Raw genomic sequence first — 26415 nt, forward strand, 5'->3', positions numbered from 1 at the left:
TCCAGTGAAGGGAAACATTCCTCCCTCAGTCTCTACAGACACACACAGCTCTGTGGCACCAGAGCAATTAAAGGTGTACCAAGTATTGTTCCCTTTGATCATTATAGTGATATCTCTCTTTGTATATACTGATGTCTCAGAAGGCTACAATATGCAAATGAACCTCTAACCTGTCTCTGTAGTTGTATGTTGTGAGCATCCTGATCAATTACATAAGAGCTTTGAGTGTTAGAATTAATCACATGGTGAGTTTTGTTCAAACAGCTGTTCAAAGAGTTCACACTAAGGATGGGTGATATGGCCCTAAAATAATATAATGATATTTCAGCTTATTTTTTGTGATATTCTTGACTATCACAAAATATACGCTGAAAAATAGTTTATCAATTTCAGAACCATACTGTTGCAACAAAATATAATTTTTATTTTAGTATAAATGTAAGTTTTAAACCTTCAGTAATCTGTAAACATTTTTCGAACTTACCAAGATTCTGATTTTATATAAAATAAATACTGCAACAAATAAATCTAAGTCACAAAACTAAATTTCTGAAAATGCAGTGCAAGCATATAAACAACAAACATAAACAATTATACAAAATAAATACCCTTAAAGATCCACAGTAAATAACAAAACAAATGCAAAGGGGATGCAGTGCTGAGTCAGTGTAGTGTCTGCTTGGGTTAGAGCTCACAATGTCTGCTGAGCTCTCCTCATTGCATTTTTGATTTTCCTCATACTCAACTGGGTGCTTCTGCTTGAAGTGGTGAAACAGAATATTTGTGTTTTGTTGGCATTTTTCTAGTGCTATTCTAATACTAGGTCACTTTACACAAGGACACCAGAAAACACACACATGCACAGACACACACAAAACAACAACTGCATGCTGTCATTATGTACAGTCAGAATATTGCTAATATGGATATTTATTGTATGGATTTGTTTCTGTATTTATTTTTTTTAATGATAGAGTATGGCACAGGTCTAGTTTCCACACAATTTAATTTCAATGAAAGGATAGCAAGCATAGCAGGCACTATGGAGCCCTCCAGAGCAGCTGCACATCAACCTGTGAACTCTAGGCCCAGTGCCAATTGTCAGCTGGAGCTGTATTCACGATCCAGAACAAATCATTCACCATAAAAACATGACCACATTATTATGTGTGTATATTATCGTGTATATGCATTTATACACATTTCAGTCCACTAATCAGCACTAAACCAGGTTTATATAAGGACAGCTCCTATTAAGTAATATCTGCTGAAATAATCTTTTCCCAGTGCCTTCCTCTGAGCGCATATCTGGAGCAGTGAGTGTGCAGGAAGTGGAGAAGAAGACTGAGGAGGAAGATGACAAGCTGCACTGCTGGCCTCCCAAAGCCTCCATTACCAAAGCAGGAGGCAGTAGCACAGGTACAAGCACTGTCTGCAGTTTTCTGCTGGATTATATCAAAGAAGTGACACATTTGTAACTATGTGGTTTAAATTCATCATCCTGTTTATCACTTCCACTTGAATATTGAAATGTTATCTTTGTCAGAGTCAGACACAGTGTATCCCAACAAAAGTACCTTACATTATGAGGAAAAAAACATTCTTAACTTACAATGCAAATGAATATTCTGAGGTTCAATAATTCAGTGCAGAAATACAGTTCAGATATTTTCCTTTCTGTTCCAACTTACCACACTATTGTAAATAACACACAGATTTCTGAGGATATGAAGAGGGGTTGAGATACACAAAATACTTGTGATCTGCTTCTCACATTATATAATCATTGAATTTGTGCATCCATCTACATTTTGATAATCTTTACTAATCATATCATTCTTCATCTATGTGTGCTCTTTGGCTACTTTTGTGCATCTAACCTGTGCAGTTCTGTCTATGCAGGGTCAGGAAGTCAGGCACTGGATGCAGTAATGAAGATGTGGCCTCCTCCAGCTCCTCCAGCTTCATTAGCAATTCCTGCAGCTCCTCGTAGCTCTGGAGCAGAGAGAAGCTCCGGTGTGAAATCTAAGGAGTCTTCTGAAGAATTCCAGAAAAACGGACTTCCACCAGGAGCTCTTCAAGTTCAGACACCAAGGCCAAGCAGCTCTGCCCCACACCCTGCAGGTTAGTGCATGTAACTTTCAGAAATGTTGGCAGAAATAGGTGGTATTCCTGATTTGAATGATTGAAGACTATGTTATATAAGTATATACTGAGGATAATTTCCCTGTTACTGAAATATAACAGTAGTACAGCTTGTGTATATACAAGTAAATTAATTTCAGATTTAATTATACACATTACATGTGTCTTGGTAGAGACATATAAATATGTAAATATCAATATTTTATATATATGGCTATTTACATTAAGTATATTACTGTAATCCCTAACTATGAAAAGATCACCAGTAGTTAATTGTCACTAGTAATATTAATATGAAAGTACAAATTTATTACAGACACAGTATAAAGAGGAACCCAGTTTAGTGTGAACAGTATACCATTTGATTACTTGCTGTCTACGTGTACACTCATTCACTAATAACACCATAAAGAACTATAATATTTAAAATGTATCAAGCTATTAATTTTCTCATATTCTTTAAAGTGTTATATATGTTAAACACCCTTCAAACGGTAGTGCTTAGTATCGGACCATAACATAGTTTTAATGTGTGTTACATATACAGCACCTCTGGGAAAACAGTGCATATGTGAATGGGGCAGTAACACCCCAGTAAAGACTCCAGGTAAAGTTTGAGTCTGCGCATGTGAGAACAGCATGGGAAATATTCCTGAGTTTCTCCTGCACGCACTGCACAGGCGCTGAGACACGTCTAAAGTACGTGTTTCATCTCCTATCTGACATCGCACATCTGACATGGAAAATCTCCCTCTCTTAGCTGCATGTGTGAAAAACTACTCTGGGACTAACACAGTGAGGTTGAGAATGGACATTCATAATATTTTCTACGTTTTCGATTTTGGTTTTATACATTTATACATTTTATACATTTATGGAAACAGATGGCATGCTCCCTTCAGGTAAGGGGTGAGAACCTGCCCCAAGTGAAGGAGTTCAAGTATCTCGGGTTCTTGTTCACGAGTGATGGGAAGAGGGATGTGAGATTGACCGTAGGATAGGTGCAGCGTCTGCAGTTATGCGGTCACTGTACCGCACCGTTGTGGTGAAGAGAGAGCTGAGCCATAAAGCAAAGCTCTCAATTTACCGGTCAGTCTACGTTCCCACTCTCACCTATGGTCATGAGCTCATGACCGAAAGAACAAGATCGCGGATACAAGTGGCCGAAATTAGCTTTTTCCGACGGGTCGCTGGGCGTACTTTCCGTGATCGGGTGAGGAGCTCAGTGACTAGGGAGGAGCTCGGAGTAGAGTCGCTGCTCCTTCGCATTGAGAGAAGTCAGTTGAGGTGGTTTAGGCATTTGATCAGGATGCCTCCTGGACGCCTCCCACTGGAGGTATACCAGGCACGTCCAACTGGAAGGAGGCCCCGGGGTAGACCCAGGACACGCTGGAGGGATTATATCTCCCGGCTGTCCTGGGAACGCCTTGGGATCCCCCAGGAGGAATTGGTGGATGTTGCCAGGGACAGAGACGTCTGGGCTTCTTTGCTCGCCCTGTTGCCACCGCGACCCTGAAATGGAGAAGCGGAGAAGAAAATGATGATGATGATGATGACATTTATTTATTTATTATTTTTTATACAAAGCATTTTACTTTGTAGTCAAATCTGTATCTTTGCACTTGTTTTATGCTGCTTTTCCACTGCATGGTACCTACTCTACTTGACTCTACTGACAGTTTTGTGCCTAGTACCAACCCCCCTTATGAAGCTACAACAATAGTGGCAGTAATGTATAGCGCTGTTTACTAATCGTGTTTTCGCATGTTGTTACTGTTTTTAGGAATTGAACACGTCTTTGCCATGCCCCTGTTCAGACAGATCAGTAGTGTTTCTTTTTCATTGTCCGGATTCTTTCGTCAGACACCATAGAACATTTGAATCTCTGAACAAGACCACAGCGTAATTTTACAAGCTGCGGTTGTGAGTCTGATGAAAGTAAATGCGATCTCTACAGTAGACTGGAGATTTTGCAAATGCCTTTTGTGTCATGGAGGTCTGCATTTCATTATGCCTAATGGAAGAGAAAAAAGCCGAGCAGAGTCGAGTAGGGACCATGCAGTGGACTCAGTACAGTTTTCCCTGTGTCATCATCCAGGTCCCCTGGAGAAAATACCTGGAGAAGTCTCTGTGCAGCAGATGGATGTTTCCAGCGAAGCCCATGCTGGGTCCAGTGTGACTCCTGTGTCCAGTGGAGCTCCTGTTGAGCAGCCTGACCCTAATGTGAACATGATCACCACCAGCAGCAGCACAATAGCTACAGCAGAACAACCCACAGCGCCGTCTGCACAGCTGTATGTTACTTTGGTTGTACACTACATGGGCAAATGTGTTCCCCTTTTTGACAACTGCTCATCCAACATTTCTTCTTTAATTAAGAGCATTGATTAGTCCAAGCAGTGCTGCAGTAAAAGCCTCTACTCCTCTGGGAAGGCTTTACACTCAAATTTGGGACACTGCAAATCAAAAATCGATTGCATTTAGCCATTGCAATATTAGTAAAGATGGTATCATGAGCACTATTCCTTATTGATTAATTTCTCCACAATATTCAGCTCCAGGCCTCCTCAGTCCACCGCTTTTCATTGAGCATGGTAACCTTAGTGTGGAATGTGCAGCCATTCCAGAATATCTCAGTTTGTTTCATGCATTTCCTGAGTTTACACCACCTAACTGCTGCATTTATTTATTTATTTTTATTATTATTGTTATTATTTAAATTAATTAATTTATTTTTTAAGGGGTCATAAGCCAGTCCAGCCTCCAGAAATCGTGGCCAGTCAATTCCAGGGAGGCAGTCCTCAGCGTGTACCAATGTCTCTGGACAGCGCGGTGTGGAACAAACCAGTGGAAGACATCCTGGAGGATCTACAGTTGGATTTCAGCATCCCTCAGTACCTGCAGCTGTCCCAGGAATACAAAGACACGGCAGACATCGGCAAATGGGGAGAGCAGCTTGTCTACTCCTTCCTCACGCACTGGAAAGAAAGTGGCAGTGGACCCCAAGAGATCACATGGTACAATGAAAGTGGTGAAAGTGGACAGCCCTGTGACTTCAAACTGACCTTCATCTGTGGTCAGGGCACAGTGAAAGATGTTTTCGTGGAAGTCAAGACCACAGTGAAGCGGGAAAAGCACTTTATCCACCTCTCGGCCAATGAACTGGACTTTGCGTTGAAGGAGAAGGAGAAGTATCACATTTACAGAGTGTATGGTGCTGGAGATCCACAAAATGTCCGCCTCTGTCGCATCAAAAACCTCGCCCAGCACCTGCACACCAAAACACTGGAGCTATTTTTGTTTGTCTAGTGCATATTTTCCTAACTTTGTTTTGCTGAGTTAATGCACTGTTAAATATATTGTTTTTTTGGGTTCATATTCTGAAGTAATACCTTTTATGGTTTTTAAATGTAAAATATAATTCTAGATGTGAATTTCTTTTAGTAATCTGTGTTTTTATTTCATTTTACCTAAGCCACTTTTTAAGATTTTTATATTAAGCCTGTCCAGTTCTGTGTTTTTTAATCATTTTAACTTTAATCCTTGTTCAAAGTAATTTTAAAAATGGGCCCAAAAAGTGCATGCATTCATTACTCAGCTGTTCCATTGCCATAACTTATTGATTGTTGTAATTATCTTCATTACATTTTACAGCATGGAATTTTTTTTGTATACTTTACATTAATACAATCATTTTGCATATATCCACCTGTTCAGCTTACACGTGTTTACCCATGTTACGAAGTCATAAAGAGTGTTTTGTTCTGACTGCTTTTTTTGATTGAGGCACAATACAACTATTAAAATGGATCAATTGGATGTGTTATGGGTTTTTGTATATAAACACACTTTAATATTACTAGTAGAGGTGTGTGATATGACGATATCAGATCGTGAAGGATAAGAATTTGTCCAGGATACAACATGACAGGGAGATCGTTGGATCGTGCTAATGCGCATTCAGTCCGCTGCCGGACTGTTGATTTCATATTGTTTATATTACACATCAGTCGAATGGGCAGACTCTTGGGACACTGATAATGCCAGTACTCTAAAATGTACAACTACTGAATTACAGTTTTTCTCAATTGCTAAAACGCTAAATCCCATTGGCTGAACAGAGTTCGCAGTTGCTTAAACTCATTTAGCTCAGGGAGAAGTTTTTGTTTGTTTGTTTGTTTGTTTAGTGACAACTTGATAGCATATATGATTTCGAAGGCTTTGTTTATGATTTGAGAGCAGCGTTTGGTTTTGAGCACAGGTAAATCTGTTTTGAAAGTTTGATTTAGCATGTGGAGTCAAGAGGTTTTGTAAATGCTGCTTGAAGATGGGTTTTTGTGTTTAATGTTTAAAGAATTTGTGTTTTAGCAATTGCGAAAAACTAAAACCAAAAGAATTTGTTATAGTTTTTCCATACATGAGATCTCTTCCTCACACAAAAAAAAAAAAACATGAGGCGCCACGAAGACTGAAGAGTCCACAAGTGATTCTCTCTCTCTCACACACACACACACACTCACATGAATCATACCAGCGCTTACATAGGTTGTCCCCTTCAAAATGACCAAATTTGAGTCTTTTCGTTAATCCACTCATTAGTAATCCCCATGTTTGTGTAAAGAATATTTGCAAAAAGAAAAAAAACAACATTTTAAAATAAAAGTACAACAAATAAAAAATGATTTAAAAATGTTCCATATTTAAATATGAATCTCATCTATGGTCGTGTAGCTTGGGCTCTCAGCTTTAACGACATGTCAATCAAGTCTGTAGGCCAGTCAGGGGCGATGCTGAACCAAGAAGGTGGAGAAGCAACCATGCTATCAATGTATGTGTATCAATGTATCAAACGTGGCAATTTCTGCTCATGATAGTCACCATATGATTTAAAGTTTGAACTCTTACTCGTGTTCTATTTGCCCTTTGCTATTATTTTAAATTTTCTATTTCTCCTTAAAAGAAAAAAAAGGGGAGGGGTACCATTTTAAATCTTAACTATTATGTTCTGCTGTTTAATTGTTTAAATGTATGTAAAGCATCTGAGTATCCTGAAATAATAATAAACAATAATAATAAATTGGGATCCATTAAACGTGTTTTGTCATAGCACCCTCAAAAATCTCAAAACAATGCCTTAGGCAGCACATTTGATATAAAAGCAGACATTTTTCTGGTCCCTGTCAGCAACACTCTGTGCAGAACATTTTACATTCACTGGCTCTGAAATATGGCTTCTCTTAACCATCCAATTCAACCAATGGAATTCCAAAAAACAGTCAAGTTCCTCTTTAAAAAGGTTGGATTTTACATTTCTGAGCAAGCTCTGTGTCTAACCATTGCTCTATGGAAGACCTTGTTCCAGGTCTGAAGTAGCTCGTAGCTTATGGAGTGGAATTAAAATAAGGGTGGGAACACTGATATACTCACAATAATGAGAGCATTTTATGAGCTGAAAGGAGTCTGGCAGCACAGACCAGCTCATTGCTTCACCATCACCATAAAAAGTCTGTGTGTGTTTGAAGACTTTGGAGCTTGTTTTAATGGTTTGGTCTATGTTTAGTAGCTTTAATGAGTGCAAAGGTTTGGACAGAAATGTGCGGTGAGGACCACCTTAAAGACGATTCATGTGAATACAACTTTTCTTCTCTCTAATTACAAATAAACAATGTCAAAACAAACTGGAAATAGGGATGCTCTTTCAGAATTGCCAAATGATCTTTGAATTTATGAATAAAGTGATATTTGAAATGCAGTCTGGCTACTTGAACACTTCAGCAGTAAACAAGGCATATCACTGGTTTCATCACTTTGACAGGGCGTTTAATTTCTGAAACTGTAGTGTCCTTATTAAGGAGATTCTAATGCATTTGAACACATTATTTTCCCATATTTTTTCATTTACCTGGTGTCCACTGAGCCTTGCTGTTACAGGGTTAATTAAGGTGGTTAATTATCCTGTTGATTAACATGTCAGATCAGATTGTCTCATTTAAAAAAAAAAAACACTACGTAACAATTAGCTTTTTTTTGGCTCCTGCTTTCCCTCTACAGTTACTGAGTATAATTCACACATTCACATTTACAGCATTTTCATTAAATCAAGTCAAAAACCTCCCACACTACCTTCTAACAAACTGAATGAAGATAACATAATGACAGAGTTTTACAGACGGCAGGTTTGCTCGGTTTGAATTCTGAGCCTACTGTAGAGAATATGTGAAATTGAATGAATTGTTAACTACAAGCACTCTCCAAATATGCACTGGACTGTTATTAGTAGATGGGACAGATCTGATCATATTGGTCTGATGTACACATTATTCACTTAATTGGATGTCAGACAGAGAGGGTCGATACTCTTACAATCTATATTCCAGTTCAAAGCTTGCTCTGGACCATGAACCAGCTGTAACCACATAACGCAAAATGACATGCCGCCAATCCACATTCCAGTGCACTTCTCACCATGAGCCCATAGCAGCTTCAGTCCCTGAAAATGCATTTATTTATTTATTTATTTCTGGGTGCTGGCCTGCAGTTTGAGTCACTGAAACTGAGGTTTTTTAGGTGGAGATATATATATATATATTCTTTTACTCTCATCAGTGTGGCTGCCTTTTGGAAAATGCTGCCATCAAATTGATCGGCACTGCTGCCAAAATCAGCAGTGTTTTTACTATGGTGGGGGACCTTGCACGAAAGCTGAATTAATTTATTATTTACATGAGCTCCTATGCGTTTTGGGCAATTTGACTGTCTCTACAGTCTCTCTGAGGGATTTGCACCTGCTTTGCAAGAGCTCTTTCAAATAAATTTGTTTTGGATGAAACAAGTTACAGGTGCACGACTGTGTACAGGGACCTGGCGCGGGGCAAACGCTCGAGCAGTGATTGCCTCATTCTGGGTCACACACTCTTCCGACAGTTAAAGTGAGTCAGCTTAACATTTTTGGATGGTGCTGGGAAAATTAAGCGCTAAAATTCCTGTCTTAAACATTCCCGCGTGCAGCACAGCGAGCATCTGCACGGGTTTGAGAGCAGCACGGCATCTGCTCAACTCTTTTTAAAGCTGGCTCTAAATTGCTGCAATTAAGAAAAGTGGATTTCGGCAGTAAACAGCAGCTAACCATCACTCGGCTAATAAACCTCTATCGTCTCCAAAGACGCTACATTTCTTGCTGTAGAACTGTCTTAAATTCAGCACATCAGACGTTACACAGGTGGGTGATATGAACTCTAAACACTTACCAAAATTATTTCAATTTAGCGACAACATTTAGCAAACAACTGTCTTTTAGTTCATGTTATTTGCTCTGAATAGTAGTCTGTATTAGGAAGAGAATTATTGTGAATTTTTTTATATTACTTTACTTAGTTCATACATTTTAATATTTAATTATATTTAATTAAAATTCTCTCCCACAGTCCAAAAACATACATTGAGGTGAATTGGCGACTCAAAAGTGTCCGAGTGTGTGAGTGAATGTGAGGGTCTGTGTTGCCCTGTGAAGGACTGGCGCCCCCTCCAGGGTGTATTCCCGCCTTGCGCCCAATGATTCCAGGTAGGCTCTGGACCCACCGCGACCCTGAATTGGATATGGGTTACAGATAATGAATGAATGAATGAATGAATAATTAAGATTCAGACATGTCAAATGACAGCCTTTCAAACTTTACACATTTTACATGCGTTTTCAGGAGCAGGTGTAAGTTTTCTTTGTACCTAAAAAAAAGTGAGTTACAAATGATGATCGCCAGTGTGTGTGTGGATTGAATGTTGAGTGTTTCCTTGGGTTTCTAGAAAGAAGCTATAGGTGTAACATAAAATAAATAAAGAATATTTTTATTAATTTACACTCAAACTCATTCTGCTAGCATTTCATGAATAAGGCCCTTTGTGTTTATATTTTATTCTACTAAAAAAGTGCTGTGTGGTCCATTTCACAACACAAACACAAAACCACTAATAATTATAATATTAAAGTAAAAAGAGCTCATGTCATAATCAGTATCAGCAGTTATGTATCTGTATTGGATCAGAACTGTAATGAAACAGACGTTACCATTCCCCAACAAGGTATGACTTACTTTTTTCAAAAGAAGTTACTTTCTACTGAAGTTTTACTTTCAGAAAACAATACTTATCAAATTCAGAGGAGGATTTCTTCACCATTTGCTAGCTCTCCATTCTGTTTGCATTCTGGAAGCAAATCTGATCTTTGCAAAGTCCTGTGTCAGTAAACAGATTAAAAGCAAAAACCACACCCTGTCACCTTATATTTTGCTATGCCCAATTAAAATAAGCATAATATTTTGACATGTCCCTATGGTCTGGCACTAAGGTCTGTGCCCATGACCTCTGACACTGATCCAGCACATTGTTGTACATTAAATATTTTGCACATTACCTCTTGTAACATATTACTGTCCCATGGTTGTTACAATGAAGGCTGCTGTGCAAATCTTCTGCAGATAACACTGTACATTTGTGTCTACAATTTGTTTTACTATCTGTCTGTGTGCATTCTTGAATCTTGCACTCTATTGATTTGAATGAACTGGGCCTACACCTCTGGACCAGCAGGTCAGAACAACCCATGGCTGGACTCTTCCCTGTCCCTGACACTTTGGTCCATACATTTGGTAAATACATTACAGCATTACATTACAGTCACAGTCACACAGCTCCAGGAACCTGGAGGTTGTAGGTTTAAGCCCCGCTCCGGGCGACTGTCTGTGAGGAGCTTGTTGTGTTCTCCCCGTGTCCATGTGGGTTTCCTCCAGGTGCTCTGGTTTCCTCCCACAGTCCAAAAAACAAATGTTGGTAGGTGGATTGGCTACTCATAGTGTCCATAGATGTGTGTGTTGCCCTGTGAAGGACTGGTGCCCCCTCTAGGGTTTCTGCCTTGCCCCCAAAGTTTCCGGACCCACTGCAACCCTGAACTGGATAAGCGGTTACAGACAATGAATGAACAATGTAGTAAACTGAGACAAAAAGAACCTCAAAGATTCATAGAAAGAATCACTGAAAGCTGTAGCAGTAGGTGGCTTTGGAAAGTTTAGTCCACACAGTCATAGAGACTTTAATCCCTCTAAATTCGTTTATATGTCCCCAGTTCAATTAAAATAGCCCTTTATTCTATTTTAATTGAACTGGGGACAGAGTTATTAATGAGCTCATTGCTTAGGTGTTGCCCTGGGAAACCTTTTACAGAGGGCATCAGGACCAATGATTTCCCTGCTGCTCTTTCTGTCTGTGAGTTTAAGAGAAATACTCCAGTGGCCCAGGCTGCTGTTTGTTTTGTATTTATTTATTCCCAGCCCTGATTGGAGCATGTCTGCTCCACAGCACAGATAAGAAAAGAGAAATACTTTTCCACAACAATTCCACATGCTCATGACCAAAGCAACACTGCATTTCCTAAGAGATGGTTTTCACATTAATCATCATTTTGTTGTTTACACACCTGGAGTCTGTAGTTGGTGGTTCTTTGTGTTTTTAAAAATTAGGGTAAGTTTGCCCATTAAGCCTATGTGCTTCTGCCACGATATTCAGTGAATATTCGAATATTCGGGGAGTGGGGTGGTGTAAATTGTTGTCATTAAAAAAAAATCAGCATCTGACCCCTGCTTTAATATCCCACGCGTAGCTTCGCTTCTTACCTATGCTAACCTGTTAGCTAGCTTGCTAAATAAGGGCACAGAGTATACACATTTTAACCCATTTGAGCAGAGGTGCTCGAATTTCAGGCACAAAGCTGACAAAATGAATTGTAGTGTCATCTCAGTTTGTTGCAAATGTGTTGTTTTATGCTAGGCATACATTAGACAACTTTGAAAAGACTTTTAAAGACTAATGTGTGACACCCACTGACATCTAAAGACAATATCACAGAGTTTTTGCAAAGACTGAAAATCACTAGTTGTCACTAATTACAATACTGCAATAACTAGATTCCTCAGGCTCAGAAAAATTTATTTATATATTATGTACTTTTAGGTAGGGAACATAATTGTACCATATTCCATATTTTGCTAGTACGGACCACGCCTGTAGAGGCTGAAATGGGGAGGTGAACTCAGAAGTCTTCGGGGAGGAATTCAGGTTGGTTTATGAATGCGTATGTAGCCAGACCCCCCCCCCCCCCCCCTTGGATTAATGAATATGAGAAAAGGGTGGAGAAGGGGTGGATGTGGGGGCAAGTTTAGGTAGGTGAATTGGCAACTCAAAAGTGTCCATAGATGTGAGTGAATGTGTGTGTGTATGTGTGTGTGTGTGTTGCTCTGTGAAAGACTGGCGCCCCCTTCAGGGTGTGTTCCTGCATTGTGCGCAATGATTCCAGGTAGGTTCTGGACCCACCGTGACCCTGAACTGGATAAGCGGTTACAGATAATGAATGAATGAATGATTTAAACACCCTATTTCATCTCCAGGTCTTATAATGTAGTATTTTATTTTGCACGTACTATAACAAAACCTTACAGATCTTCATATCTCATTCTTAGAGAACTGTGAGGGTGTAAGGTACTCCGCAGGGGTTTACGCATGGCTTCCTGGCCAGGTCTGTGAGGGTAGGGAGACCATAAGTTGGATGAGACCAAAAAGTAGAGTGCTCAACTGGTGGATTTTTTATTTACACAGAAAATACACGGACATAGACTGAAACAACAAGAAAATAAACGCATTTAGAACACTTACACACTTAGACATCAGACTTAGACTATTATACATTTATCCCATCCGATTACTCTAACACTAAGGAGAGCTAATGCCAAACAGAGTTGCAGGGCCAACCAAAAAAAAACTTAATTCCCAGGGAAACCTTGAAACATTAAACCCAAAGCCCCACCTTCAGAATTTTCCATCTAATCATTGAGGTTGGGTCAACATGGTCTAAACATCATACATTTTAATACAATGTATACAACAGTTATCCTAGGACAATTATTCGATTACCGGTAAATATTTCCTCATTATTGCCATTTAATTAAATTATAACAACTTATTTTTTTCCTCTTCACAGGTTACTCAAAGAAGAATGGACCCCACCTTCCTTTCCCCAGCAGTGGATCCTCCCGACAAGGATAAGGTAAGTAGGTATCTATGTTGCCCCCTTTTGCTATTTCTACTTCACAGGTGAAGTCAGGCAATTACATTCGCATACACATATATACAGGTGCTAGTGATAAAATTAGAATATCACTTATTCTAATATCAGGATATTATAATAAGTGAAACTTGTATATTATACTCATTCATTACACACAGACTGATATATTTCAAGTGTTTATTTCTTTTAATTTGATGATTATAACTGACAACCAATAAAAACCCCAAATTCAGTATCTCAGAAAATTAGAATATTGCTTAATATTACAAAAAAAGGATTTTTAGAAATGCTGGCCAACTGAAAAGTATGAACATGAGAAGTATGAGCACGTACAGCACTCAATACTTAGTTAGGGCTCCTTTTGCCTGAATTACTGCAGCAATGCAGTGTGGCATGTAGTCGATCAGTTTGTGGCACTGCTCAGGTGTTATGAGAGCCCAGGTTACTCTGATATTGGCCTTCAGCTCTTCTGCATTGTTGGGTCTGGTATCTGCATATTGCATCTTCCTTTTCACAATACTGTAGATTTTCTATGGGTTAAGGACAGGCGAGTTTGCTGGCCAATTAAGGACAGGGATACCATGGTCCTTAAACCAGGTACTGGTAGAGTGCTGTTGGAAAATGAAATCAGCATCTACATTAACTTGGTCAACAGCAGGAAGCATAAAGTGCTCTAAAAGGTCCTCGTAGACGGCTGCGTTGACCTTGGACCTCAAAAAACAGTGGACCAACACCAGCAGATGACATGGCACCCCAAATCATCACTGACTGCAGAAAGTGAAGGAAGAGCGAGGGGAGACAGGAAAAGGAGGGTGGGAGAGTGTAAAAGAAAAAAAGTGATGATCTAAGCAGTGAAGGGGAGTTACTGTGATGTCCAGCGCAGGAGTAGGTCTGCTGAGGATCAGACCCAGAGTGTTGCCAGCTTTATGAATCTGAGGAGACTGGTTGAGGATAATGTCAAAGGATGATGCCAGTTGTTCAAGGCAGGATGACTGTAGCTTGACAACAGACTGTGTCTGTTGGAAGGTTGAAGTCACCAAGAAGAAGGGAGTGGGGATCCATTGATGGGGAAGAGACATGGAAGAATATCTAACTTGTCGATGAAGTTGCTTAGAAGAGAAGGGGAACGATAAATGACAATAATATGCAGTTTAATTGGTGAGGACACAGTAACAGCATGGTATTCAAAAGATGAAATAAAAAGAAGAGGGAAAGAGCGGAATGAAGGTCCACTTTCTGAACAAAAGCAAACGTGTGCCACCACCTCTACCAGTCTGTCTTGGAGAGTGGGAGAAGTTAAAGGCAAAGGTTAGGGCTGCTGGAGTCGCCGAGGTCTCAGGGGTGATCCAGGTCTCAGTCAGTGCCAGAAAGTGCAGAGAATGGTGTGATGCTAAGGCTGAGATGAAGTCTGCCTTTTGGACTGCTGAAACCCAGACCTCCTTCTCCCCAGCCACTGCTTCCAGCTCCCCTGGTTGGTATACCTCGGTGTTCCCAAGCCAGTCAAGACATGTAGTTCCTCCAGCGTGTTCTTGGAAATGCCCAGAACACCTCACCAGGAAGGCTTCCAGGAGACATCTGAACCAGATGCCTGAACCACTTCAACTGGCTCCTCTCTACGTGGAGGAGCAGCGGCTCCACTCGGAGTCTCTCCTGGATGTCCGAGCTCCTAACCCTGTCTCTAAGGGAGAGTCCAGACACCCTGCAGAGGAAACTAATTTCAGCTGCTTGTACCCACAATCTCATTCTTTCGGTCACTACCCAAAGCTCATGACCATAGGTGAGGGTTGGGACATAGATTGAATGGTAAATCAAGAGCTTTGCTTTCTGCTCAGCTCTCTCTTCACCACAATGGACCGGTGCAGAGCCCTCATTACTGCTGACACTGCACTGATCCATTTGTCAATCTCCTGTTCCATCTTTCCCTCACTTGTGAACAAGACCCCGAGGTATTTGAACTCCCCCAGTTGAGGCAGGATCTCACTTATGACTTGGAGAGAGCACTCCACACTTTTCCGACTGAGTACCATGGGCTGAGATTTGGAGGTGCTGATTCTCATCCCTACCGCTTCACACTTGGCTGCAAGCTGGTCCAGCAAGAGCTGGATGTCCCAGCTCGATGAAGCCAACAAGACCACATCATCCGCAAAAAGCAGACATGGGATCTTGAGACCACCAAACCGGACACCTTCCTCCACTTGGCTATGCCGAGAATTTCTGTCCATAAAAATTATGAACAGAACCGGTGACAACGGCAGCCCTGACGGAGTCCAACTCTGACTGGAAACCAGTTGGACTTACTGCCAGCCATAAGTACCAGACTCCTGCTCTATTTATACAGGGATTGGATAGCTCGTAGCAAAGAACCCAGTACCCCATACTCCCAGAGCACCCCCTACAGAATATCCAGAGGGACATGGTCAAATGCTTTCTCCAGATCCACAAAACGCATGTAGACTGGTTGAGCAAACTCCCATGAACCTCCAGGATTCTAGCAAGGGTAAAGAGCTGGTCCTGTGTTCCACGACCAGGGCAGAATCCGCATTTATCCTCCTGGATCTGAGGTTCAACTATCAGTCTTCTCCAGTACCCCCACATAGACCTTACTGGGGAGGCTGAGGAGTGTGATCCCGATCCCACTTCTTAAAAAGGGGAACCACCACCCCAGTCTGCAAGTCCAGAGGCACTGCCCCCGATGTCCACGCGATGTTGCAAAGACGTGTCAGCCCTCCCCTGGATCCACAAACTTTACTTCCTCTGTGGAAGACATGCTGGTGGGATTGAGAAGATCCTCGAAGTATTCCTCCCACCGCCTAATGATGTCCCCATTTGAGGTCAATGACTCCCTATATCCATCATATACAGTGTTGGTGGAAAACTGTTTTCCCCTCCTGAGTCGCCTGATGGTTTGCCAAAATCTTCTCGGAGCCGACTGAAAGTCGTTTTCCATGCCCTCAACGAATTCCTCCCACACCCGAGTTTTTGCCTCAGTGACAGCCAAAGCTGCAAGCCACTTGGCTCTTCGGTACCTGTCAGCTGCCTCTGGAGTCCCCTGAGCCAGCTAGGCTCGAAAGGACTCTTTCTTCAGCTTGACAGCCTCCCTCACCCAGGGTGTCCACCATCGAGTGTGGGGATTGCCACCATGACAGGCACCGACAACCTTGCAGCCACAGCTCCATTCAGCCGCCTCAACAATGGAGGTCTGAAACATGGTCCATTCGGACTCTATGTCACCGGTCTCCCCGGGATGCAGTTGAAGCTCTGCAGGATGTGGGAGTTGAAGATGTTTCTGACAGATTCCTCTGCCAAACTTTCTCAGCAAACCCTCAACACACGTTTATGCTTGCCTGGCCTGTCCGGCATTCTCCCCGCCGATCTGATCCAACTCACCACTAGGTGGTGATCAGTTGACAGCTCAGCACCTCTCTTCACCGGAGTATCCAGAACATATGGCCACAGGTCCAATGATACGACTATAAAGTCGATCATTGAAATGCGGCCTAGGGTATCCTGATGCCAGGTGTACTTGTGAAGACCCTTTTGCTCGAACATGGTGTTTGTAATGGATAAACTATGACAGGCACAGAAATCCAATAACTGAACACCACTAGGGTTCAGATCAGCAGGGCCGTTCCTCCCAATCATGGCCCTCCAGGTCTCACTCATTGCCCACGTGAGCTTTGAAGTCCCTCAGCAGAATAATGGAGTCCTCAGAATGAGTACTCTCCAGCACCCCCTCTGGGGTCCCCAGGAAGGCCAGGCACTCTGAACTGCTCTTTGGTGCATAAGCACAAACAACCGTCAGAGCCCTTTTCCCAACCTGAAGGCACAGGGAAATTACCCTCTTGTCCACTGGGGTAAACCCTAATGTACAGGCGCTTAGCTGGGGGGTTATGAGTAAGCCCACTCTTGCCTTATGCTTCTCACCCTGGTCAACTCCAGAGTGAAAGAGCATCCAGCCCCTCTCAAGGAGATTGGTTCCAGAGCCCATACTGTGTGTCGAAGTGAGCCCAACTATATCTAGCCAGTATCTCTCAACCTCGCGCACCAGCTCAGGCTCTTTTCCCACCAGAGGGGTTACATTCCATGTTCCAAGAGCCAGTTTCAGTAACTGAGGATCAGAAAGCCAGGGTCCCCACCCTCGGCTGCCACCCATTCCACAATGCACCAGACCCGCATTACTACTGCAATACCAACAAACTGAATAACAATTACGTGTATTCTAAACAAATGGTGAGAAAAATGAGTAAGAATAAGAATAAGCACATCTCCTGCTTATACTTCTGTCAGCAGTGTTTTTTTTAATACGGTTTATCAGATTATGTGTCTTATTTAAGCAACTGTAAGTAAAAAAATATACTATGTGGCACATTGTGACAAGGTAGAACAACTCATCAGAACAGTCAGATTTGCTATTAAACGGTGTCTGTAAAAGGTGCCTGAACTTGGGAAGACAACGGAATCAACAGATTCTTCCTGGCAGCTGGCCATTCCGAAGGCTCTTTGGTAAGTATCTTAGGCTACTTTCACACAACAGGTAAAAGTATATCAAATCTGATTTCATGACCAAATCAGAGTTTTTGTTCTGCTATTCACACTGTCTATATATTATGACCTATATCTGACATCAGTGTGAACAGATCATGTGCCTAAACTGACTCACATGCACAAAGAATGATGCTTCAGGCGCTGACCAGGAGGAAATGTCCATCTGTTTCATATAAAGCACTTTCTTTTTTTTTTTAATCGAAGGAATGGGACCGGACTGGTGTTTTACTGCAGTGCTATATCACAAAACCTCCCCTTTATTTATTCCAAATGAGTTCTATGTTAAAAACAGAGTATTAATTAAAGACTCTAAAGTATATTAAAACATGAGCTGATTTTTCTTTCACTCCAAGCTCAAATTTCCCGGGTCTCTCACATGAGTCTCAAAAGAGAAGATGACCAGCACAGACATAATGAGTTTAATAATGAGACACATTTATACAGCTTCATACCAACATGAACAATATCAAACTGATATAGAACTACTAAAAAACGTCTTCTCTTGTTTGTTTTATTAAAAAACACCTTTATACAAATTTCCATGTGCTTTATTTTCTCATAAATGGGAGATAGGAACCTGGTTTCAGGATTTCACAGGTTTTTCGTTTCCCAATATTTTTTTACAAAACGGAAATCCTGGCCATTTCCACCCCCTAAATACCTCAAATTAAAATGAAAAAAAAAATGCTTTGGACCGTAGTTCAGAGATTATTCTCAGCAGCTGGAATGATGTACAAATCATATGAATTCGTCTTTCAGACAGAGTCGAATTTCCACAGATGGACATGGATCATGAAAGTGGCCCAAATCTGATATGAATTGTCAGATTCAATGCCATTTGTGCTGTTCACACAGCCACATGAACGAAACATCCATGTCACATATGACTGGGCCTCTTTACCTGCTGTGTGAACGTAGCCTTAGTATTCCTTCTGCCCAGAATATGCCAAGCCAGTAAATAATAAATGTTTAAGTCAAAGTACATTTGATTTGATGTTTTGCTCATTTTGAGAATTTGCAAATATCGTTTTCAAACATATAATTGTCAGTTAAAATTTCATGATCGTGATAGCCCTATCTGGACGCCTCCGACTGCCCCAGGGTAGACCCAGGACACGCTGGAGGGATTTTATCTCAGGAAGAGCTGGTGGAAGTTGCTGGGGACAGATGTCCTGAAATGGATAAGCAGAGATGATGATATTCTCTGAGCACATTACTTTGGAGGCATCATCCAAAAAAGTCTGCAGACTAACAATTCCAACAGTTCAGGACAATCCTCAACACTGAAAACATTTTGCTGGAGATTAATTGAATCATACTGCTCTTTAAAGTTACTGAACAAATTCTTACCATCATCAAGAACGCCCTGTTAAACAGTTTGTGGTATAATGTTCTTTTCTCTGAATTTTAGCATAATAAGATTGTCTCTGAAATTTGTTAATAGTGCATTTTTGTTGGGTGATGTATGCACATCAGTAAAATCATCAAAAGATACTTCGTCTAAAGATACATTAAGAACATCATTATCATTTTAAATACATGGCAAAATCTGTGTTTTATGTTTTCTGTAGACATATGTACAAACTGGATTCCAAAAAAGTTGGGACACTAAACAAATTGTGAATAAAATCTGAATGCATTGATGTGGAGGTGCCAACATCTAATATTTTATTCAGAATAGAACACAAATCACAGATCAAAAGTTTAAACTGAGAGAATGTATCATTTTAAGGGAGAAATGTTGTTTCAAAATTTCACAGTGTCAACAAATCCCAAAAAAGTTGGGACAAGGCCATTTTTTACAGGCCTCTAACTGTTCAATCGTCTTGGGCCTTCTTTGTCGCACCTTCCTCTTTATGATCCGCCAAATGTTCTCTATAGGTGAAAGATCTGGACTGCAGGCTGGTCATTTCAGTACCCGGAACCTTCTCCTACGTAGCCATGATGTTGTGATTGCTGCAGAATGTGGTCTGGCATTATCTTGTTGAAAAATGCAGGGTCTTTCCTGAAAGAGATGACGTCTAGATGGGAGCATATGTTGTTCTAGAACCTGAACATAGTTCTCTGCATTAATGGTGCCCTTCCAGACATGCAAGCTGCCCATGCCACAAGCATTCATGCAACCCCATACCATCAGTAATGCAGGCTTCTGAACGGAGCATTGATAAAAACTTGGGTTATCCTTGTACTCTTTGATCCAGATGACATGGCGTCCCAATGTTCCATAAAGAACTTCAAATCGTGACTCATCTGACCACAGAACAGTCTTCCATTTTGCCACACTCCATTTTAAAAGACCCCTGGCCCAGTACAAACTTCTTTGCACCGTAGAGTTTCAGCTGGCAACGGCGGATGGCACGGTGGATTTTGTTCACTGACAATGCTTTCTGGAAGTATTCCTGAGCCCATTCTGTTATTTCCTTGACAGTGGCATTCCTGTTTGAGGTGCAGTGACGTTTAAGGGCCCAGAGATCACGAGCATCCAGTAGAGTTTTACGGCCTTGACCCTTACGCACAGCAATTGTTCCAGATTCTCGGAATCTTTTGATGATGTTATGCACGGTTTGATGATGATAACTTAAAAGTTTTTGCTATTTTACGCTGGGTAACACCATTCTGGTAATGCTGCACTATCTTTCTGCACAACAATGGTGGAATTCGTGATCCTCTTACCATCTTGGCTTCAGAGAGACACTGACACTCTGAGAAGCTCTTTTTATACCCAATCATGTTGTCAATTGACCTAATTAGTGTTAATTGGTCTTCCAGCTGTTCGTTATATGCTCAATTTTCTTTTTCCAGCCACTTATTGCTACTTGTCCCAACTTTTTTGGGATTTGTTGACACTGTGAAATTTTGAATCCAAATATTTTTCCTTTAAAATGTTACATTTACTCAGATTAAACTTTTGATCTGTCATCTATGTTCTATTACGAATAAAATATTGACATTTGCCATCTCCACATCATTGCATTCAGTTTTTATTCACAATTTGTTTAGTGTCCCAACTTTTTTGGAATCCGGTTTGTAAACAAAGTTCTCTGACAACTGTCAAGGCCACAGCTTACAGAAAATCATGAGAAAGTCATGAGAGTGAATTAACCCAATATGCTGTATTAATTTCAACAAAGTGAAAAATCTGCATGAGCAAACAGGACAACAATATGGCCGTGGCATTTCCTACAACGTGAGAAGATTTATGACCCTTGTAGCAACAGTTGGCAGTGGCTTATAACCAGCCTCAAACACTTTGGGCACCTGCTTTTGGATGAATGTTAGTGTGTTTCTATAAATTCTGCAGATTTATAATCTGTCCATTATCAATAATCCAACATTTCTTCTCTCAATGAAATCATTGTTCCAGTCACAGGATTCCATTAGTTGGAAGTAGGTAAGAGTACCAGAGCAGCTCTGAAGTCCATTCCTTTAATGCATGCAAATTATAAGGAGAGAAATGGTAAAATAAATAAATAATTTGTGTAAAATAAACAAGCAAACAATATATTTTAATTAACTAGAAAATTGTGATAAGTTAATTTTTGTTCATAATTCAAATAAAGTGTAATTTTATATTCATTACATGTATATCAAGTAATTTTTTAAATGCTGATATTCTAAATGAAATATTCTATAATCTAAAATACTAGATTTCTGATTTATGTGCTATAACTGCCACTTTACATGTAATGAATATAAAACAGCAGTTTACCTCTTTGAATTACATTACGACAACAAATGAACTTTTCCATGATACTCTAATACACATATGCTCTAGTGCATAAAATATTAACTGAAATATCTTATGCAGCTTTTTAACCTCCTCATGACTGACAAGTGGAATAAGTTCAGGGTTATATTTTCTTTTTAAAGACACACGTATGTTAGGAGTACAAAAGACACCTTTGTTCCAGTTTCTAACTTGAACCAAAAACCTGTTTTCTTTGGGCTTCAGATTTTCTGCAGTAATCCAAAGCGATTATTTGAAGCTTTGCCAGAGTGGGGTGGGGCCTAGGTGTGGGCAAAATTGTCCAGATAATCTGACACTCATGCTGAAAGCACATCTGTGGTTTCATCCACATCTCCAGGCTAGCTGCGTTTAATTTAACATTGACAAGGGCTTTATGTCAAAGAGCCTAAAAGAGGGACTGGTGGCTTTTATGTAGTATACCGGAAAGCTGTGTTTTTAGATATAACCACTGAAAACAAATCCCCCCCCCCCCCACCCCCCTTTACAATATACATAAAAAATATATATATATATATATATATATTTATTTTTTTACATACATACATACATACACACAGACTTTCCAATATAAAGAAATACCTTAAAACCAACCTAAAGTACAAATAACCAAATGGCTGTCAAATTTGAGATTTTTGTTTTGCCCAGTGTCCAGCTCCTTCATCTGGCAGTGGTAAATACATTCATACTCTACAAAAAAATAATACAGTAATACTACAGGAAATATACTGCTGTAAGATGGCATCAATGACATTACTTACTGTTAACATTAAGTGATATATGCAATAGAAAACATTTATAGAACTCTGGTGCTGGCTAGTCATTTTGTGTTGTGAGATGCATGAAAGCGCTAGTTGTAACGCTAATGTAACTGTGGTTCTGTGAAAGCTAGATGACTGCCAAAGGGAAATTTAACCTTGTGAACATTCCTATGGGCACGCCTACTGGACCGAGTAGAAATACCAAAGTCACATGTGACCCAGCCCCTATAAGGGCCACCGCACATGTATGTACATCCTCTGACGACACCTCGCACAATCACAAACTAAACGAGGAACAAATGACTCTGGTGATCATCCAGCATTTATAGAACCACAGTTACATTTGTAACTAGCATTCTATTTCATGCCTCCTGACCGCCAGAGAGTGGTTTAGTCTTGTGGATGATTCATACCAACCTAGTCACGAGGGCAGCGCATCCTACTGTAGACCCGTGGCTATTAGCACAGAGGCGCTCAAGCCCAAAGATGCAGCCACATTAAGCCGATAAAATCTTGCAAAAAGGTACTTGGGGATGACCATGTCACTGCCGAACAGACATCATTGCGAGGGACCCCACAAAGCACAGCCCAGGATGTGGAGAAACTTCTAGTAGAGTGACATGTAGCTATGCCAGGAAGCGCCATACCAGATGCCATATAGGCTGGAGTAATCATTAGATCACCCAGCATGAAAGCCTTTGCCTAGAAAGTGGCCTGCTGACAGAAGGTTGATTACAGTTGTCATCCATAAGTGTGGACAACTTTAAAGACTGGCTAACAAAAGAGGGTGTCAGCACTTTAGGCAGGAACACAGGATTTGGCCACAGAGAAACACCAGAAAAGTCGGGCCACCAGGGCAAACATTGAGTCATTGAAACAATTGCCAAGAAAAAGGCAGTTAAGAGAAGCCCACTTAACATCCGCATGAGAAAGCGGCTCAAATGGGGGCTCGTGTAGATAATCCAGCACACAGTGCAAATCCCACTATGGGCTGTGAGGAGCCCTGAAAGGTCTGATATGACAAGCAGCTTTGAGAAAACTGCAGATCAGTCTATGGGCACCCAGAGATAACCCATTTATCCCCACATGTTGGGCAGAGATGGCAGCAACATAGACTTTCAATGTAGATGGAGATCTCCCCACATCCAATAGATGCTGGAGGAAATTAATCACCACAGAAATGCCACAAGAGGCAGGAGACATCAAAGCACTGCACTATTCAGAGAACAGCTTCCAGCGATTTCTGTACAAAAGGCATATAGACGGTGCTCTTGCATTATCCACAGTGTGTTTCACTGAAGAATGTCAATTTGCACACACAAAGCTGAAGGTGTTCTGGGTGGGTGTGCCAGACCTGCCCCCTCTTCAGCATGAGGAGGTCCCCCTGCAGGGGGAGAAACCAAGGATTGTCAGTAAGGAGAGAGAAGCAGGGCAAACCACAGGCCACTGTGGAGCTACTAGCAGAACCCTGTGTCCGCATTGGCGGATCCAGAGAAGAAAGTTCAAAAGGAGAGGAATCAGAGGAAAAGCATACAGAAGGCAGCACGGTGGAGCTGTACCCATCGCTCCTCATTTGTTTGTGCGAGAAAACCACTGCAGGCAGTGAGTAGTGGTAACACTAGCAAAGAGGTTCACTGCAGCCACAGCATAGCGGTACCAGATTTGATGCACCACCTTTGAATGCAGCCGCTCTCCCGCCACCAAGAATCCGCCAGCAGGTTGAGAGTCCGGACAGATGAACTGCCCGCAGTGTTGCCAGCCTCCTTCACACCCAAGTGAGAATACAGCTTGTCAGACGGAGGGTAGACAGGGAACGAGTGCTGCCCTGGTGGTTGATAATATAAACCACTGTCACATTGTCTGAACGAACAAGAACATGTCGTCCACTGAGGCGACACTGTAACTTGAAGGAGTTTATGTGGTTTAGGGGGCTCCACCAATCCTGCACTGCTCTGTACTACCATACTGCATCCCAGCCTGTGAGAAAATCATCGGTGGTGATTATCTCCTGGCATATGACTATGCTGTGAGAAAAGAATGTTGCCTCCTCACACATTTGATCCATCATCACCATCGTGTGCCTGTGACAAATCATATCAAGCTCCACCCAAATTACTCAAATCTAAAATGGGCACTGTTCTAACAAGCCAAGTTGTAGAATACACACAGCCAATGTAAATATCCCCAGCAAGTGCAACGCACATGGTAGCCTGTGCAGACTCGTGAATAAGACCAGGATGTTCGTCACATGCTGGGGAGACATCATTGCCGTCATTGACTGAGAATGCAAATCAGCCAATCATCTAGGTAAGGTAAGATTTTCATACCGACTGCATTAAGGTGGACAAAGCTGCCTGCATGCACCTGGCAAAAACCCGGGAGGGCCAGAGAGTGACAGAACGAGAGGACTCATAATTGGTACAGGCAATTCAGAAATGCAAACTGGAGAAAACTGCAGTGTGCACTCGTAACAGGAATGTGGAAATATGTATACTTCAGATCCAGAGTGGTGAACCATTCTTGCATCTGAATGACTTGAATTACATCCACTGCTCAGAGCATGTTGAATGGGAGGCGTTTGAGAAAGCAATTCAAAATCTCAAAAACCAGAATTGGACAGAGGCTGCCATTGCTTTTGAGCACCAGGAAATATTCTGAACAGTGGCCCTGAAACAATGAGGGACACATCACCTCTTCTATGGCCCCTACAAGGGTGGGAGGCTTGGAGCGACATTAATTCCTGAACTGGAGTCGATACCCTAAAGTTAATTTTGAAAGAACCACCCACGGGTCTATAGACACTGTGTCCCAAGCGGCTAGCTGGGACTCTGAACAGCCCAGCTGGTGACCCACGCCTGTAAGCACGAAGAGCATGATGTTTTGGTAACATTGGTAACAACCAAGAAGGAGCTGATGGGTGGCAGAAAGACAAAGAATTGTGCGGTAAGGATTGCCGAGCTGTCTGTGTAAACGCACACCTGCTCTCAGAAGAATGTCCGCACCCCAGTTGCGAGCACTGAGGAGAGCTGAAACAGCTGGCGTTGCTGTCCCAACTGCTGCTGGTGAACTTCAGTTACACGAGCGTGTTGCTCCAACACCTCCTTAGCTGTTCAACAGCTGGCCTGGTACAAAAGGAAGCTCCCTGAGCACAGCTCTGCAAGCATCCGAAAGAGGAGCTTGTGAAATCCACAAATGTCACCGCAGCCGAACCAAGCACGCCATAAGGCTGCCCAACTCCTGCGTGGCAAAATCCATGCCTTGAAGAACCATCTGAAGCATTAAGCATGCTCTCCAGCTGAGGTGAGGAGTTAATTTCCAAGAAGAGATGAGAAAGCGTATTATCCAGCCGCCCTATGCGCGCAGTGTGAGCATAAAACTTAACAAGCCCGTCATCAGTATGTCTGCACACCTTGCTAGTCCAGCGAGTCTGCCAAAGAAGAGACACCGACACCGCTTTCGGATGTGAAGTATCCGTAGCGGCTGTGGAGAGCATGTCATCATTCAGAACACCAGCACTGGGGAGTGGAGGAGAGTCGCTCCCAATGGAAGGAGCATCAGCGAGAGGGCTGGTCCGTGGCCAGCGGTTGCTGAGCCTGGAGCTGCGCAAGTAAAGCCTCCACATGCTCCAAGCGTGTAAGAAATATCCCTGGTCTTATCTTCGATCCGGGTGCAGTCGGCAGCTGTAAGGAAGACCGTTTTATTCAACACAACCACCGGAGTGGAGGGGTGGAGCATAGCATAAGTGTTGACTAGAACAGACGCCAGCGGAATTGTTGTGAAGTACACACAGGGATCAGAGTGCGCTTTGCACAGGTGGAGCACTTCGGTCAGGAGGGGCACAATATGTGTGGGTCATCTGGCTGTAAAGGCATGAAACATACATGACATGCCAGGGCACCCATAACACTGCAGTTGTAGTGGACTTGGGGAAGAGGCGGCCTGGGGTACAGACCGTGCAGCCCAAGAGCACTGTATTTCGTGCCCAGGGGCAACAACGTGAGGATGAAACAGAAGAGGCAGCCAGCGGAGAAGCAATAAGGAACCCAGGCGTGCGGGGTAACTGAAACACTCACCAGCCCAGGCACAAGCGTTGGCCGGCAAAGTTAAAG

At 41.8% G+C, this 26415-nt stretch overlaps 1 protein-coding gene across 3 annotated transcripts in view; it reads left to right on the forward strand.

Moving 5' to 3' along the window:
* wu:fj29h11 (uncharacterized) overlaps positions 1–7821 on the forward strand; it is a 76271-nt gene extending 68450 nt beyond the window's left edge. For all 3 annotated transcript variants that reach the window (XM_066664333.1, XM_066664334.1, XM_066664336.1), the window contains 4 exons: positions 1288–1419; positions 1903–2124; positions 4244–4439; positions 4887–7821. In XM_066664333.1, coding sequence (XP_066520430.1) covers positions 1288–1419; positions 1903–2124; positions 4244–4439; positions 4887–5454 — 1118 coding nt within the window. In that variant the 3' untranslated portion in view covers positions 5455–7821. The remainder of the gene's footprint in view (positions 1–1287; positions 1420–1902; positions 2125–4243; positions 4440–4886) is intronic.
* Positions 7822–26415: the final 18594 nt, after the last annotated feature.

The sequence above is a fragment of the Hoplias malabaricus genome, chromosome 3 (assembly GCF_029633855.1).
Source record: "Hoplias malabaricus isolate fHopMal1 chromosome 3, fHopMal1.hap1, whole genome shotgun sequence".
NCBI classification, from domain to species: domain Eukaryota; kingdom Metazoa; phylum Chordata; class Actinopteri; order Characiformes; family Erythrinidae; genus Hoplias; species Hoplias malabaricus.